The 18,236-nt window shown below is 46.8% G+C and overlaps 1 protein-coding gene across 7 annotated transcripts in view; it reads right to left on the reverse strand.

Moving 5' to 3' along the window:
• Positions 4,714 to 18,236, reverse strand: part of GFRA1 (GDNF family receptor alpha 1) — a 226,400-nt gene continuing 212,877 nt past the window's right edge. For all 7 annotated transcript variants that reach the window (XM_021073393.1, XM_013983783.2, XM_013983781.2 and 4 more), the window contains 2 exons: positions 13,414 to 13,467; positions 4,714 to 12,296 (listed from right to left, as the gene is read on the reverse strand). In XM_021073393.1, coding sequence (XP_020929052.1) covers positions 12,141 to 12,296; positions 13,414 to 13,467 — 210 coding nt within the window. In that variant the 3' untranslated portion in view covers positions 4,714 to 12,140. The remainder of the gene's footprint in view (positions 12,297 to 13,413; positions 13,468 to 18,236) is intronic.

Below are 18,236 nucleotides of genomic sequence, written 5' to 3' on the forward strand. Positions count from 1 at the left end.
CAACCCCCGGAGACCTACAAGATTTTGGGGAGTTACCTTACCCCTGAGTCACTTTCCTCATGGGCAAAATTGAGACAGCAGACCCTGTCTTGTGCTGCTGCTGGGAAGGTCCAAAGCAATGATCAGTGTTCCTTCCAAGAGTAAGCACTCGGTGAAGAAAGGATGCAGGGGAAACACAGGTCTCCTCCCGGAACTGTGAAAGGCGAGGAGCAAGCAGGCACCACAGCTAGAAATGGATTCAGTGCTGGAGAGGGGGTGCCGGGAGCGGGGTTGTGTCCGATCTGGAGGTCCCAAGGGGCCCCTGAGCAATCTGGGCTGGGTTGGTTTTGTGTGAGCTCTTATCTCTGAGGGTGAGGTGATGCTGATTGCGGGGGGGGGGGGGGGGGGGTTCCCTGCAGGGCGGGGCAAAGCCAGCTCCTCGGTGCCTGGAGGTAACGGTCCACCAGAGGGCAGCACCGCCACCACCACCCTCCTCACCCCAACCACCCCACCTGTACAACCTTGAAGCATTTTAGTGAGGTTGCCACCATCCCAGCAAGGCAGTCACTATCCCTGCCTCTGCTCCATGTGTGGGTCCCCCATGGCTGAGGGTTCGAGCAAGTGAACAGCACAGAGCAAGATCAGCTAGTGGACCGGCGCTAAAGAGCGGAGTTGGCCATCCCTAAATTATAGACGGGTTATTCAAAGAATACTGAATAAACTCCAAAACTGCCTTGAAAAGCTCAGTGGAATACTACTACTACTACGACTAGAGAGTCCTTAGACGTGCTCAGCAAAAGCTGATCATCAATCACATTTTCAGTTGTGGGGCAGAAGGGGAAGCCGTCAGCATTTAGGACGAGATGGGTCCGAGGAACTAAATGATTCTCTGGAGCCAGCCCCCCTGCCAGGAGGCTGCTCCCTGCCCTCACCACCAGCCCAGTGGCTAAGGCCTCTGTTTTCTGGGGTCATGATCATTGTACTGAAGTTTCAGGAGGCCCAGGAGTGGCAGCTAGGAATGAGAACCAAGAAGAGTGACTGGGTGCCTCTCAAAGTTGGAGCTGGATTAAGCGCTTCCAAAGCTGCACTGATGGTAACAGACCAGCCATGTTTTTCTGGGCACAGTCTGTGAGCAAATTAGATCTTTAAAACAGCTAGGCAGGCTTTTTGTCACTTGGTGTTAACTGTGTATGTTGCAACTACTTTAATTGGTTTCATGTCTAGAGTGAGGGACCGAGATGGAAGTGTGACTCTCAGGGGAGTGGCCCTGGCGCTCAGATGGCTTGTCACATTTCTGTTTTAATCTGCTCTTCTTTTCCTTAAGGCGAGGGAGGTAATGTAATTATCTTTTGAAGACAAATGCATGCAGCAATATGCCAGCTTGCGCTGCTCTCGACAGGGCCCCAAGTGTGGGTGGAGGGAAATGAAGTGGGGGTGTGCGTGGATCTGGGCGCTTTCCTACGCAGAAGCCAGGAGACTTTCCCGATGAGGCTGGAAGGCAGAGAAGAGTTTAAATGGACACTGGCCTCAAAAAACTGAATTCGAGTCCCACGCTGACTCCCTTGGCTGTGTGACTTTGCATCAGTTACTTGCCCTCTCTGAATCTCAATCTCTTTCATTACAAAATTGGATTGATTCTCCTGGGTTGCTTCGAGGACTGAAATGAGATCATGTGCACAGGGCCCATTCATCTTGGTGCTGGGGGCACGTGGCAAGTACCCAGTCACCATCAGCTGTTATTACCAGGCTGTTAGTGTCATGAGCTTTCTGAAGGCACTGTCCACAGAGGGGGGCTAACACTTGACACTCCCATCACCAAAAGAGCTGACTCAGCCTCCCTTGGGTTGGGTGGGCCCTGTGTAGAAACGACTCACCCTGTGTCACCAACCACAGAGTGAGGAATTATTTTAAAATCCTTATGCATGCAGTGTACACAGCGCCCGTGCGGGGCCTCTTCCCCAAATTGCTGCAATTAATCGCTAAAGAGGTTCTGTGGGGCAGACGCTCACGGCGACTTGGGCTCTGCAGGGCTCTGCTGGATTCAGTAGGAAACTCCAGTCCTGGGCTTGCTCTGAGCCAGGGATTCATCTGCCTCTTTCCTCCCAAGGGCAGGGGCCAAAGCCTGAGCTGGGTTCCAGCCCTTGCACAGCTCAGCTTCTTTACTTTTCATTCTTTAAAAAAAAAAAAAAGTGGTAAAAATAACATATAGACAGGGAAAAATGGTGTATCTAGGTAACATCTATCCATCCATCCATCTATTCATTATTTATTTATCTAGCCATCCATCATCTATATCTACCATCTATCTTATATATCATCTATGTGTCGTCTATCTACATATCATCTATTTCTTTTTCTTTTCAGGGCTGCACCAGCGGCATATGGAAGTTCCCAGGCTAGGGGTTGAATAGGAGCTGCAGCTGCCAGCCTACACCATAGCTCACAGCAACGCTGGATCAGAGCCAGTCTTCGACCTATGCTCCAGCTTGTGGCAACGCTGGATCCTTAACCCACTGAGTGAGGCCAGGGTTCAAACCTGCATCCTTATGGGCTCTAGTCGGGTTCTTAACCCACTGAGCCACAATGGGATCTCCATATCTATGTGGTTTTTTTTGTTTTTTGTTTTTTTAATATATACAAGTAGGACTTGTTTTTTACTGTTCTGTCTGTAATCTTTTCACACAATACACCATAGACCACTTTCCATTTCAATGGATGTACTTCTACTTTTTAAAATAGTCGCATAGTATTTCCTCATCTTGATGCACCACGAATCCTTTCACCAGTTCACTGCTGATGGACTTTCAAGTTGTTTCAAGTGCTGTGCTCTTGCAAATTATTCTGCGATGAAAAAAAAAAAAAAAATCCTTTGCATGGATCTGCGTAAGAATGCAGGGTAAATTCCTTGCAGTGGAGTGGTTGTCTCAAAGGGAATGTGGATTTTAAATTATGTTCCCTACTGTCAAACAGTAGACCGTCCCTTTTTAAGTACCCACCCAAGGATTTCGCAGGCCAAACGCTCACCTAATCTTTGAAGCTTTGTCTACCAGCCTGGATGGGAGAAAGCTTCACAAGGATAAAACCCATCCATGCAGCCGGCACTGCCAGTCTGTGTGACTTTTATGGATATTCCGGCTCGTATCTTTCACATCGTGGTGTTTTTATTTATGCTTTATTTATATCACCAAACACAAGTAGTCTTGTATCTTGTTTCTGTCACCGTTTTTATTCACTTTCTTGGCATTTCTCTCAGTTTTATTAGTCATTTCTTGTTCTAGCTCCTAAAATTTCTATCACCTGCTGGCTGGGGGTGGGGGTTGGTTATATTCAGGAGATGATTAGAATACTAAGAGGCTGAGGGAGGAAACTCCAGATCCCCAGCGTGCTGCTCCCTCCCCATTTCCGTTTGGTGATTCAGGGATCTCAGAGTCCCTCCATTCCCTAGGGACCAGCCCCCTGCTGCTGGCACAGGGAGGTTTATTTTCCTGAACCTGAGCTTGGAGATTGCTGCGCAGGCTGCCCCGAGCAGCCCAGAGCCAGGTGAGATGTTGGGATTTAGGGTTTTGTTAGACCTTTTAAAACAGCAGGCCCAGCTCCAGAGGCACCCTGTATCCAAACTGTGGAGTCTGGCAGAAATCATCCTAAGCTCGGTCATTTGAAAGCAGCCCAGAAAGCAAGGGAGTAGGAAAACCCAGCTGAATGAAAAATCACCAAGAATAAAAATGTTCTGCAGAATCTCACGTGGAACACAGGCTTCTGTCCTACAAACAGCACGGTCTTCTTGGTGTTGAGTGGACTGCAATTTTCAAACTGAAGCAAACGGCAATGGGGAAGTTAATTACCATGATTTAGGTTTCAATATTTGCCTTAAAAAATCCGGTGAGGATAATGTGCCAGAAATGAGAACTTCCCCAGGGAAATGGGGGCGTCATATTTTGAGGAGCCGCAGCTACAGAAAAGATAAAATAAAAAGATAAAATCTAGGGCGTTCCCTTTGTGGCTCAGTGGTTAACGAACCCGAATAGGATTCATGAGGATATGGGTTTGATCCCTGGCCTCGCTCAGTAAGTTAAAGATCTGGAGATGCCATGAGCTGTGGGGGTAGGAGACTAGGCTCGGATCTGACCTTGCAGTGGCTATGGTGTAGGCCAGCAGCTGTAGCTCTGATTTGATCTCTAGCCTGGGAACTTCTATATATGGTGGGTGCAGGCATAAAAATAAAACAATTTAAAGAAAGATAAAATGTGGCCTAAAATGATTCTTCTTGCCAGGCACTGAACTAGATGCTGGGCATAAGAAAATGGCCCACTTTGTCTTTACTTTTTATTGAAATATTTACTCTTTGTAAACTTATACAAATAATTCCATACGTATATGATAGTAACTAGAGAACCCACCAACCCTGTCTTAGATGTCAAACTGCACGTTTGAGATAGGAACTGAGTAGCAGGCATGGTTCTCCACTAGAACCTGGTTCCTTTTGGTTCTGCACATACAAGCTGTTAGGTTGGGTCCAAAACCGGGGATTCAACAAGGGGATTGCGCTGCCTCCCGCTCCTGGGGATATGACAGTGTCTTTGGAGGAGGGGAGAGGTTGCTCCTGGCAACCAGGGATGCTGCTAAACACCCTACAATGCACAGGACCAGATGCCCTCTCTATCTCCACACTGGGGATATGTTTGTAGATTTCAATCTCACTCTCCAATGAATTAAGATAAAAGGACACCAGAATACTTTTTTTTTTTTTTTAGAAAAAGAAAACAACTTTTATTAGAACATCCCGGGGCGGAGGAGATGGTTGAGGGGACTAGGTACATACATTCTGTAATGCTTGAGCAATATGCTAACAGAAAGTCTAATCGTCAAAAAACTACTTTCAAAGTCCAAAGAGCAAAATGTATACTTCTGCGTAGAGATGGTGTCCTGTGGGTGACGGCAATAAAGCATGTTGCAAACAGCTGTGTGAGGAAGCCATGTGGGAGGGACTCCAGGAGAATGTTCCAGACCCCTCAGGAAGCAGATACACAAGACGATGAAATATACACATGGAAACTCAGGAAACACACGATATAAAGTGGCAACCGGAAGGAGAGCTGCTTCTATGTGCCCTCCCCTAATTGGGGGCTTAAGTGGCCCTCGCTCTACCCCTCACCCCAGCTTTGATGAGGCTGGGTGTCTGAACCCCTCTCCCAGGACAGAATGCTAAACCGATCCTAAAACCCAGAATCCTGACTCTCTTCCACCTCCACCGTTAACTTGTATGAAACAGAGTGAGCATAACTGAGACACACCCTCGGGTTAAGCGTAAAAATGCAACACCATCCAAAAAATAGAGCAAACCCACCTCACTTCCTACCGCTCACAGAGCTTCTCAGCAGGCTCTGGATTAAACAAGAGAAAATAATTTCAATATCAAGGGAAAATGCACAGAGGATGAGAAACCTCTTTAAAGCCAACTCTGGTAAAAAAAGTGTTTCCCTACCTCCCGTGGGGGAGAGAAGGGAGAGAAAAAGAAAAGACAGATAATTAGGAGAAGTATAAGACCCAGGATTTCAGGTTTCTGAAACCCCTTCTTCAACCCTCTGAGGACAACCAGCTTTTTCTGAATCCAGAAAAGCACATCAGAAATGTCTGATTACGCTAAGACCATAGCCAGAGAAGGCAGGGCGATCAGTGATGTGGTTCTACCGTTGCCATTCTCTTCCCCTGTGCCCCCCTCACTTCCTCACATTTCAGAAATGCCTTCAGCTAAAGCTAAAAAATGAAAAACCCAATTCCAGATCAAGCACGCTTTGCATGCCAGGAAGATAACGCTGGATCTTAACCGCCCCGCAGCAGTTGCGACACGGGGCGGGGTGGGGGGGCAGCTTTAACGATGGCGCCTTAAGTGTCACTGTGCCAAGAAAGCTGAGTGCCTTCACCTGGGTCTCTGCAGACGCCCCGCCGACCCCGTGACAGATGAGAGGATGTCACTGACTTCCAACAGCCCTGTTTCCTACACTGGGGGCCTCCGCTGCGTGTTCCAGTCCCTCCTTCCCGTTTACTCTGGTTCTCAGATCTGTGATGTGCCTGGTGAACTGCAGAGGTGTCTCCTAGGCCCACTAGCACCATGGCTGGTACCTGACAGCTCCGACGTCCCACTGGCTCATAGACCTGGCCATGCTCATGGCCTCTGAGGCTCAAAGGGGTGACCCTCCTCGGTTCTCCGTAGTGGCCTTTTGGGCACAGGCGGAGGGTGGGTATACCTGCCTGCTTTGTGATGGGTGGGCTTGTGTGTGGGGGGGTGTATGCACATGGACCTGGACTTTACTCTTAGCGAAGGAGTCTGAAAAACAGCTTCTGCAACTATTTAGGGAGAGAATAAATAGATTTTCCAAAGGAAAATCAAAGGGAAGGATTCTGCCAGTCTGGAAAAGCCAGTTGTCCCCCTAAGCTATGGTCAGAAGGCCCTCTATTCTCAAGTTACTCGTGCCAGAGCTTCAGCCCCAAATGATGGTTTGTTCAAGTACAGTAGATGTTTCATAAACCTGCTGAAGTGTTAAGCGCCTAAGCCGCTGATGCTGCCAGAGGCTTGGTCAGGGACTGGTGGAGCGGTCCATTTTTCTTGCCAGCATCCTGCACTTGAGGCAGATTAAAATACCACCAGACTCACTGGCTAATTCCCCCCAAAGGCCACCCATTTGGGGTCTCATCCTTTCTGGTGGATGTTGTGAGCCTGCTGGGCCTGGCTGGGCAGGCTTAGCTCTTCCTGGGAACAAATACTAGTTTTTCATCTCTCGGCGGGGAACACAGCAGACAGATTGAAAGCTGCTTTGCTTCTAACACTTTTTAAAAACCCCTTCTCCCAGGTCCCCTCAATAATCTCAGGGGGATACCTTTAGCACTGATGCTGAAGCGCCACCAGTTGGTGCAAATGGGCCACCTGCTCCTGGATGACGAATGAAGCCCTCCATGCCCTAAAGTTTTTCATTCATGCAGCATTGTTTAACTTCCTACTATGGGTCATGCTTTCTGCCAGGGAAGCTGCTAGGATGAGTGAGAAGAGTGTTGTAAAGAAGGAAGGGGCTGAGGGTCTCTTGGCACTTCCGACAAAATGGAAAATGAGGGGTAAGAAAGCTGGACCTGGGATAAAGAGAAGAAAATCAGAGAAAACCTTCCATTGATGCGGGTGCTGGGTTTGGCAGCTGCCCTTGAGCGAAAATAAACTCCCCGTGGCAGCGGGACAGGATGCTGATATTGGCACCTGCCAGAGGCAGACAGCCGAAGTCGCAGCTGCGCTGGTCAAATGAGCCTGGAGACCTCAGGGGGCTGGGACCTCGATGACTGTTATCAGGCTGCGGTTCTCTGCAGGCAGTTTATTGAAGCAGGGCTTGCGAGCCTTCCCCACCCCTCTGGGCTGGGTCTCAGAACCATCAGAAGTGCAGGTGGTGCCTCCCGCTGAACAACCCAGGCTGTCTCTCCGGAAGGGAGGGGAAGCTCGTCAGAGAGCACTGAGAACAACAAAGGGATGCCTGGCGAGGATGCAGCAGACAAGACAATCCCCAAGCTAAGAAGAGGCAGCTCGGGGGAGGGCTGGAGGGATGAACTTTCTACTCCTGGATTAGCATCACCCTCAGATCGCCTGGCTCTGCGGAGAGACTTCTCCGCCTTCAAACAGCCAGGGTTACATGCACAACAGGCATCAGACAGAACAAGAATTAATTTGGGTAGGACTTAAATTTAGAATGCTTCGGATAAAGAACTGATGAGTAAGAACTCTGAAAAATACGTGGGCAACAAGAAGCAAGGGTGGGGACTGGGGTTATCAATCATCCCTATGAAAGAGAAGGGACTCCGCCAATATCTTAAGATAACGATCCTTGCGAAAGGAAATGTCCCGCTGAATACATCCCAGGATGGAGGCAGTGGCCAACCGCACAGATTTAAGGCCTCTGCAATGAGGATGTATTGCAAAGGCATAGTCATCTTGAAGAATTCCAGACAACAGGCTTCAAACAAATGGTCACTAGAGAATAAAGGCTGTGTCAAAGTCGAGTATCAGAGCTACACACAAGATGCTTATCTTAGGGATGAGAGTAAAACACCGCTTCCAAGGGTATCTAACCAAATTCCCAGCTGTTTTGTGGTTTGCGAATCTCTAAAAAGAAATTCCTTCCTCTGTCCTCCAGATAGTAGCTCTGGCTTGCTTCCTACAAAGGCACTGGGGTCTAATTCCAAGACCTCTGGCTGTTTTGTTGGAACAAGGTTCCTATTTGGATCAGACCATGTGGTCCATTCACCAGTGGCCTGTGGCCTCCTGTGGAACCTTGATTTTGCTTCAAACTCCCCAAGGTCAGTGCAGACAGGCTCGTGGGCCCACACCATGTTCGGGCCATTGCTAAGTCACTCGTGTGTGTTGTCATTGCTTTTGAGTCTCTTTTGAAACCATGGGTCTCACGTGGTCTCATCTGTTTAATCAAAGAGCAGAAGCAACAAAGATCACGGGGGGGGGGGGGAGGAATCCGAGAGATGGAGAACAGCGTTGAAAGAGAATGAGAAAATGTGCACTCATTTTAAGCCGTCATTTTCTGGCCCACAGTTTATTGACTCAAATAAGTCGTGCATGTCTTGACTACATGAATGAAAACTTATTTTCCAAGAGACAGCTCCTCCGAGGCCACTGTTTTGTAAATAATAACAACAGAGATACATCTTTTGCTGGATTCTAAGAAAAGAATTTGCTAATTATATAAACTCCCACGGCTCTTACATCTCTTTTCCCAAGCACTTAACACTGATTGAGAAAGGCTTCCGCTCTCCCCCTTTCCTGGCTCAGCAGATGGGGTGTTGGGGAGTGTCTGATTTAGAGTCCAAAGCGGCAGGTGGGAAATGGGGATGCAGCTGGAGAAGGCCCATCCTTGGTGCACGTGCGAGAGGGCAACAGTCTTCATACCGACCCGATCAAAGGCTCTGGAGGAGCCTTGTCCTGTATTTGATGAGCTGGAAGACACAGCTTCTAAAACATTTTTTAACTACAGGATAAAAGCTTGTTAATTTTTTTTTTTTTTTCCTAATGGAAACCACATTCCTACCACACTTTGGATAGAGTTTGCTGTCCTTGATGAAAAATAACCTACGTCATCCTCAACTTAGGCTTTTTCTACTAGAGGCTTGAAAAAGAAATCAGGGAAAAATAACTATTCAGGTGGCCTTCTGAATTCCCTCTCTTTCTTGTGCCCTTCTTCCTTCCTGTGCTCTATTAAAAAGCGACGCAACCACCTCTGGGTCAAAGATAATCAACGTTAAAGTGGACTCAATGTGCTTCTAATCAGTTTGGCCATCTTGCCTTTTTTTTTTTCCCTCTGAAATGAGTCGGGCGCGGCTAGACTTGATCTGGGAGCCATGGTCTCCATGGACCTCCGTTACTGTTCTTGTTTTGTCAAAGTCAACTTCAATGAGATAATTTCCACAAGAGGCCCAAACCTCAGCAGACAGCCCTTAGATTTAGGTGGCACCTTCAATGCAGGGCCCAAAGGGACAGGACGTGGTGAACCATTTTTGCTTTCAGAACAGCCAGAGGAAAAAAGACTGAAGTCACTTGCCCCCTCCAGGGCTGGGGCAAATGACAGGGTTTCCAGGCCACCACGTTACACTGTGACCACCCCAAATGGCAGAAACACTTGCCTGGCATGACGGTCTAAGAATCGCTCTAACAAGCTGTCACGGCATATCCTTCTCCCTGGGTTATTTAATCAAGAATTTGTTTTCAAACTGATGACCTGGTAATCTCATACGCATCTCTCTCTGAAGAAGAATGAGATCTTGGTCAGTGAAAAACGAGGCTGTTCAAAAAACTTAATTTATGTGCTGCCCATGCATGTGTTCGTTCTTTACCGAAGGCTCCCCTTGTTAAGCTCCGAGAACTCCCATTTCCTCTTTGGTCATCTGAAGCTAATTAGAGCTGTTTATTGCAGAAGTAATCAATAGCTTGCTACAGTGGATTACATAGAATCGGACCTATCTGTGATTAGTCCCATGTAGATACACAGAGATACCTTAATCAAAAACAAAATATGCTCTGTAAGAGATATGCTTTCATAGATGACTGGAATTCCACACGTTTAATGTGTTGAGTCAAAGTAAGAGTCCCTACGAAACCTCTCAGCAATGGAATGTGTTCGATGAATTTCCCTTAAAAACATTTCAAAGTGAAAAAACTCGGTACTTAGTATTAGACATTTATGTTTATTAACATTTGGATATAAATGTACTTCGAACACCCATAGAGCTAAAGGACTATGCCTTCACCTTGGCTTTCATGGACTTCCCACCCTAGTAAGTTGATTAATCCTTACAAGGCAAACATCCGTGAGCAAAAAGGGAATCGGGGTGAAATGAGCCTGGTGGATTTCCTCCTCCATCCTCTCTCCCGACGTGGGGAAAAAGCTACTGCTTTGAGCTGTCTCTTAAGGTGGAATCTCCTCACCTTTATTCAGTTTCAAAGAATCATGGCTACTGGCACCCGATCCTTAGATTCTCTGAATCTCATCATTTCGACCAGACTTCTACTTCAAGAACCCGCTTTCGGGTCTATTTGTCTAAGGAAGAGAACGATGAACGATGACGTGCAGTTATCAAGCCAGTTGCCTTGTACCCAGCATCTTGCTCTGTGTCTCCGTGCCAGCCAACTCCTCTCCATAGACCAGACAGCAACCCCTGGGTCCGCCAACCTTCTTCTTTTCTTGCAGAGTCATCCCAGCCTGTCATGGAGGACACAGGACACGGAGCAAGCAGATTCCCGATGACCTTCAGACCAAACCGCTCTACACAGCAGTCAGTCCAGCACAGTCGGGCATCAAGACAAGAAAAGGGCCATGTATCCTGGCACGGATCTGCTTCAGAAGAGAGGGCCACATGTCCCATGCCTGTTCCAAAGCTGCCTCTGTAAGGTAACATGAAAACCAAGGTACCAGTTCGTGTCAACTGGCAAGGGTGCCATGAGACCTCAGAGAACATTTCCGCACACATCTGTGCCCTCACGTTTCAAGAAATGATAAAAGACAACGCTTGGTGGCTCTGTTTCCTCCTGCCTGTCCACAGTAACGTGATGCAAAGCTTTCTGCTAAAGCACGGGGCTCGTCAGAGTCTGCTTGTATTTGTCAAGTTAATATCGGAGCTAACACTACTTAGAGGAACACAAGCTCCATGTATTCTGTATTAAACCACCAGTAAAAAAAAAAAAAAAAAAAAAAAAAAAATGAAGACAATATCATTACTTCCAAAATATAGAAAGCCAATAGCTGAACTCATTTCATAGTAAAATTTCTTCTCTACATATAACTTCATAAAGGTATTAGAACGATGCTTCAGCTCTGCTTGAGTCTCGTTAGTTTCAGGGCTTCTCACTCAGGGAAGGCTTCGCAGAATGTGTCAAGGATCAGGGTTCTGCGACGTCTCCCACCCAGCCTCCTTCTCCACTTTGACCCGAAGACAGACACGGCTTTTGGATGGGATGGGTGTTTTTGTCGTGGAGGAGGGTGCAGAACCGTTTACAGAACGTGAACATGAGGGCGGAAAGTGCACGTCCATAAAGGTGAACACGGGCACAAGCTTGTTTGCACAAAGGCCATCAAGATGGTCTTGATGAGAATCTTGGCTTTGTGACCCAAAAAGCTTGGCATCCGCGGACAGCTGTAGTGATGTCATCAGAAATGAAAGCTATTCCATGAGAGAGAGCAGATTCTTTACAAATACTCCCTAGCGAGCCAAGGCCAGAGTTCAACTGTTAACATCCTCATCCTCATCTTGCAAAACATGGCCCCAAGTTGCTTTACAGCCAAATTAACCAAAGGGTCCCTTTACAATATAGCCTGCCCCCAAAGCCTTTTGAGTTTGGAAGGGAGCACTGCACTGGGGATCCCATATAAGCCCTAAGGATCACAAGAAGCTTTCTTTAAAAAAAACAGAAAGAAAAAGAAAGAAAGAAAGAAAGAAAGAAAGAAAGAAAGAAAGAAAGAAAGAAAGAAAGAAAAAGAAAAGAAAGAAAGTTCCAGTTGGATGAAACTGTTTTAGCAGTGTCTCAACTGAGCTCCTAAAACTGGAATTTCAGATATACAAGAGGACAGGAAACAGATAACTTGGTTTTTGTCTTTTTACATGTCCATACTGTTTTTTAAATGCAGCTACGATGTTTCTGCCAAAGATAAAGACAATAGGGTGGACAGGCCAGTTACCACCAGGACCAGCAGTGGGCTCAGACCGCAGCTTCGAGGAGCAGCCACTGATTTTGTGGTTATGTGGCTGGAAGCACCAGCAAGACCATCCTTTTCGTAATCACGCTGAAAGAAAGAATGTTTCATTATCACCCACTGCAGGTGTTTGTTTTGTTACAGAACTTTGTAACCGCACTCTTTCTCTCTCCTACCCCCACCCCCCAACAAGCTATACCGCTCACCAAAGCTGACCCAAGATTTCACCCCTGAGACTTCAATTCGATGACGTGCAATTTGATAAGGAATCATGAATCTAGGTGAGAACTGAATATTTGGATAGACTGTCTGGCCAATGCTTACTTCCCACTTCCATTATGGATTATTAAAACCCATTTGGGGGAGAGATGGGAGCCTACACATCTCTGCCACTCTTCACTCCCACTCGCACAGCCTCCCAGCAGCTGTGCAACATGGAACCATTCTCCTTCTGGGTACCACGGACTGAGGAGGGATGCTTGCCTCTCTCCCCGTCATGAAGGAGGGCAGGAAGGACTGTCTCAGAAAACGCCCAGGCAAGTATGGGTTCATGCAGAAGGGTCACAAATGGCCCTGGAGACTGGCAGAGCAGGCTGGGCCCTTTCTCCATCGGCTGGTTCAACCCAAGACTTTATAGATGAAGGGCTTTGCCCTGCTTGTTGGTCAGAGTCCCAACCAGAGCCCTGGCTTCTGAACTCCCAGGCAGCGCAGCTGTCTTCTCCTAAGACTTATTCCTTCATCCCCATACCCGCTCAGTCCCACAATGCCATGTCCCACCACCATGAGCTATGATGGTGACAGAATCACCCACCCACTCACTTGTAAATTGGGGGTGGGGGGTAATGTGGTCTGCCTTGGCCACTTCTACGTGGCTATGGAGGTCAAAGGAACAGTACAGAGGACACTTTGTAAGTAGCCAGAGCCGCTTTGCATCTTCTCTGTGCCTGATGAATTTACATGACTATGATCATGGGAGATCCTCAGGGCACTGGGTCAAGACTCTTACAGCTGGTCTGGCTCTGAGTCGAGGATCCCAGAGCCCACCTTTGGTTCTCCTTTTGTGCACTAGGATCCAAAGGCTGTACCTTAGAGTTTTTCCTGGACCTGAAACCTTGCTGTCTTTGAGCCCTTTACATCATAGCCTGTTCCAGGGTCCCAAAGGCACCGTTTCAACAAATGCAGGGAGACTCAGAAAGAGACAACTTACATCAGAGAGACAGAGGTGTGTACTGCCCGACATATTGGATTTCAGCTTCTGCGCCTGGGAAGAGACAAAAACACACACATACATGCTCACTCATATGGAAGAGTCATTACAGAAGATTCCTTAATCAACTGCTCAGGGCAATGCCACTGATAGGAATCTGTGAGCCCATATATAATTTAAGATTTTCTAATCATCGCTTAAGTAGTGAGGTAACAGGTGGAGAATGTTTTAGTAACATTTTCTTTAACCCAATATATTACCACTCCAACATGTAATCAATATAAAAAGTGATTAATGAGATACTTATGTTCTTTTATTTTCATACCAAGTTTTCAAAATTTGGTGTATTTACACAGTACATCTCAATTCCAACCCACCCCATTTCAAAGCCACTGCAATGGCTGGTAGGGGCAGTATGAAACTAAGTTACAACAGAAAAAGTTTTGAAATCCTTTACATTTTGAACTGCTTTATATTTCCAAATATTAAAATGTTTAGGAAGTGCCTTCTAGGTAAAAATGTTGCAATACAAACCCCCATGTACTAGTATTATAGACACAGGTCTTCCTGAAGCTTGTGTGTTCATTTGTTTATGAGTTGTTCCAATCGACACTTAGGTATTTCCCAGTGCTGGGCATGCAGTGATATGACAAAAAGGATGTGGTCCCCTGGCTCTGTGGTCCCCTGGATGTGTCCTCTAGTGGGTAAACCACTCAACGCTTGAGGGCTAAGGCACAGGGTAGGGACTCTTTCAGGTTGGTCCCCTCCAGGAATCATGAAGGGCATTACAGATCCCAGATCCACCAATCTTAGAACTGCTTGCAGAGCAATTCCAAGTGCCTGAACTGTGAGAACTTTGAGCTCCCCATTTCTTGCAAATGGAACAAGTCTCCACTGGATTTCTATCTGAGAACTGAGCTGGAGGAAAAGTTCCACGGCTCCAACAATTACAATAAAATTGTAATTGCTGGTGACCTGGTACAGCTCTCTTGTTTTTGTAAAGGAAGACAAATTAGAGGGCAGAGAAGTTAAATGACTCATCCAAGGTCACACGGTGATCTAATTGTAGAGACAGGATTAACAGGTCTCTGAAGCTCCCCAGTGGAAACGTACTTTTTCTGGCTTTCCAGCATTTCTCCCAGGCAATCCTGCCATGCTTCTGACTCTTCATGTTCTACCTGGCTCCAAAACCCACACCGAGGATCCCTCCCATACCCGCTACCAGGAAAATAGGAGCCCTTGAGCAGTGAAATAGAGTTCACCTGCCAACAGGAGGACCCTGTGAAGCGCCACACCTGAATCTAGGAGTATCTGGGCAGCCGGCTCTATAGGAAAGTGCTGGCAGGTTGCCTGTGGCTGCGACTTTTGCAACTTGTTGAAGACATGCTAGGCTGAAATGATAGCATGTTCACCCACGGGGCAATTGATTGACCATAATGCTACTTGGGAGGCATCATAATCTTTACCATATTTGCATATGCCAGCTGTGAATATGAAATAGAAACCTTTAAACAGACATCAAGAAAAGCATCCCCGGGCTGTTCAAAGTCACTAAATGTTACGGAGAAGAACATCAGAGGGCAAATCAGAAGAAGAATTGAGCCCTACGTAAAAGCCCACCTTTGATCTCTATTAATAGCAGATCTGGATTGCTACCTGCAGAGGATAACATGGAGAACTTTCCATGTTTCATTTCTGTTCAAGATTGGAATTGTGCCCAGACACCCAAATGGCCCCCCGAACAAACATCACATTCTGTCTTGTCTTTTTTAGGCCATAATCGACAAAAGACATGAACCCTGGTTAAGGGCCTTTGCATAACTAAGAAGTTCACTAAAATGAGCAGCAAAGGCAGCCCGACTTTTAGTCTGGGACACTTTATGCCTTCAGGTTGCTTCCGTGCTGTGGTCACAGCTAAGCTGTGTCTCCGTGTCCTAGACCACGGTGCCCTCTAAGAGGTCTAAAGGCTCAGGGGGCAGCGGTTTTTACTCATTGTCTACACCATCTGAGAGATTCACTAGCTACAACCCGACATGGTGACTTCAGGCACCTGCTGAGGTAGTGGTAAAACGCTGTCCATTATACGATCGCAAAGGGCTTCCATGAATGCGATAGAAAAGGTCTCTATCTTAAGAGACTTTCTTAAGTGGCCTCTGCCTCTGCGTAGGTAGATTTCTGGTCCTCACTGGTCACTAAGCGTTCGACTGTGAACAGGATTATCGGCGTACAACCAGGTAGACATGTCTGGGTCTAAGCTCCCAGGCTCTTGCCTTCCGTCTGAGAATGGCTGGGGTGACACAGGAAAATACACCGAGACCAGCTCCAAGTCTGTGAACGCTCTGGGCTCTTCTTCCCCCAAAGCGAGCATCTTCTTGGTCTCTTTCTAAAGCAAATGGCCCACCTCTGGCCTTGTCTCCCTGTAGCCCTACTGGCTTCACTAAAGCTGGAGGCAGCAGCTCCAGGCTCATCTGGTCTTGAGAACCATTCTGGTTGGCGTGACTGGATGAAATGCTGAGTGAAAGTAACCAGGCATCGCCAGGCCTCTGAAAATGCTCCAAGAAAAACACCTTCCCAGCCCACAGAAGCACTTAGCACTCCAGAGGCTCAGCAGTCCACGTACACTAGCCTCTAAATTACACTGCTTACGTAGCGTATTCACACTGCTTCCCAGGCAAAGGTCTGGTGAGCTGGGAAACCCTCATGACTACAGAGGCAGAGCAGAGGCCCAGCTTTCCACCCGAACCATAATACGGTTCCATCTGTGAGTGTGATTGGAAGGTGGGGAGCAGATGTCACTGGTTGTTGCAATGGCAGGTGGCACCTGAGTAAAAGAATCAAAGGGTCGCTGGTAGACAATGAGAGCTTTTAAAATCCCACACCAAACCTGGGTGTGTATTACAAGATGAGAGTCAGTGGCTCTGCTGCTTGGACTGAATGGCATCAACTGGGTGTCCAGTGCCTCTAAGAGTTTGTAAGTTGCAGATGGCGGGGCAGAGCCTGGGACTTAGACCCATGTATGTCTATCTGGTTGCACACTTATAAGTCCTGTATTCAGTCTGAACCAACTCCCCCCAGCCCCTCAGGGACCATCAAGGATGAGAAATCTACCTATGTAGATCCAGAGTCCACGTAAGAAAATCTGGCTCTTAAAGTGCCTTGCAGAAGCCTGAGAAGCTTGCTGTTTCCTTTATTTATTTATTTTTTCTTTTCTTTTTGGCATTGCCTGTGGGATAGAGACATTTCTGGGCCAGGAATTGAACCTGTGTCTCAGCAGCGACCCTAGTGACAGCAGGGACAACACCAGATCCTTAACCCACTGCACCACCAGGGAACTCCTCTACATTTTTAAAGGCTTTTATCCTGAGAATTTTAAAAACATTGCTAAGCTCTCACTGTCTTGCTAGTCAAGTATGATATATGCAAACAGATAAAATTACAGGGCCCCCACTTTCAACTATTGCAAAGAGTATTTACATATTTAAACATTGCTTCAGTTGATGAAAATTGGGACAGTCCCAGAAAAATTAAAAAACAAACCAACAAACCCTTCTGAGACCTTGCAAGCTACAAGGTAAGTTAGCATCTAGAAGAGCACTATTTATTGCTAAGTCCTAAATGGGTATATATCAGGGATATAATAGCAGATCAAGTCCTGTCTCAAGCCCTGCAGCCCAGCTCATTAACAGGATAGGCAGGTGCCCAACATAGAGCTTGGCCAGCCGGGACCTATCTCTACACCAAACTTTATAGTTTATGGCTTTAAAATATCATATCTCTTTAACAAGAAAGAAAGATAAAGAAGAGAATGGATTTCAATTTTTCTAAAAGTCAATTTTAACCATTGTTACAGCATGTTGGAAAATGAATTATTTACGATCTTTTATGAAAGAGGATTTCCTAGCAGCTAATTCAGTTTATGTGGTTATGGGGAAAGCTGCCTGGCTCCAAGATGGGGGTAACACCACCACCAAAACACAGTATCACCAGGTTTTCGTCTTGAGAAAGTGAATAGGATGCTGGAGAAACCCGTCCCCAAACCAGTAGCTTTACTGTCATTGGGAAAACCAGAGAATCTGTGCTTTAGACTCTCCATAAGCCCTGTTCCTTCAGCAATATTCTAAAACTGTCACTGGCAGTAAACCCCAACTCCAGGCACATCACGTAAATAGAATTTCCACAGCACTGTAATTGCAGGCCAGACCTCCCCAGACCCTGGCACTAGAGGGTTAATAAATGCATTCAATTCTGTTAACCTCTGTTACCTGGAGTCAGAAGGATGGCTCTCCTGCTTTTTGCTCCTGTGATGAGCATTTGGAAAGTCTGCCTGGTACAGACTGCTTTCCTGTACAGACCGCCCGGGCACATACATAGTTCATAGCTCTCGGTCAAGCCCACTCACCAGGCATGGCGTGCACAGGACTTCTGCCCACAGTGGGCTCTCCCCGAGCCTTGGGTTGGATCAGGCTTTGGAGCTGCACATTTGCTCTGTTTATGGAATTGGAGACTTAATAGTGTACCTACTCAGAGCTTGGCCTTTGCTACCCCAGGACTCCATTTCTGTAGAGAAGCCAGTGTTTAATCTTGAGTTTTTAGGGAGCTGTCAGCCAGCAGAACATGGAACATTTCTCTACTCTCCTCCATGTATAAGAGAAGCCAGTTTCTGCTCTTCTCCAGAAAATAAAACCAGAGGAAGTTGCTCAATCCAATAGCAACAGATTGTCCAGGCTACAGCCAAATGGTCATAATTAATGATGCTTCTGGTTCTTTTCTCCCTTGCTTTACTGATTAGAGAGATTTGCTATATTAAGAACCTGTTTGCTTAA

Source organism: Sus scrofa, chromosome 14 (assembly GCF_000003025.6).
Source record: "Sus scrofa isolate TJ Tabasco breed Duroc chromosome 14, Sscrofa11.1, whole genome shotgun sequence".
Taxonomy (NCBI): Eukaryota; Metazoa; Chordata; class Mammalia; order Artiodactyla; family Suidae; genus Sus; species Sus scrofa.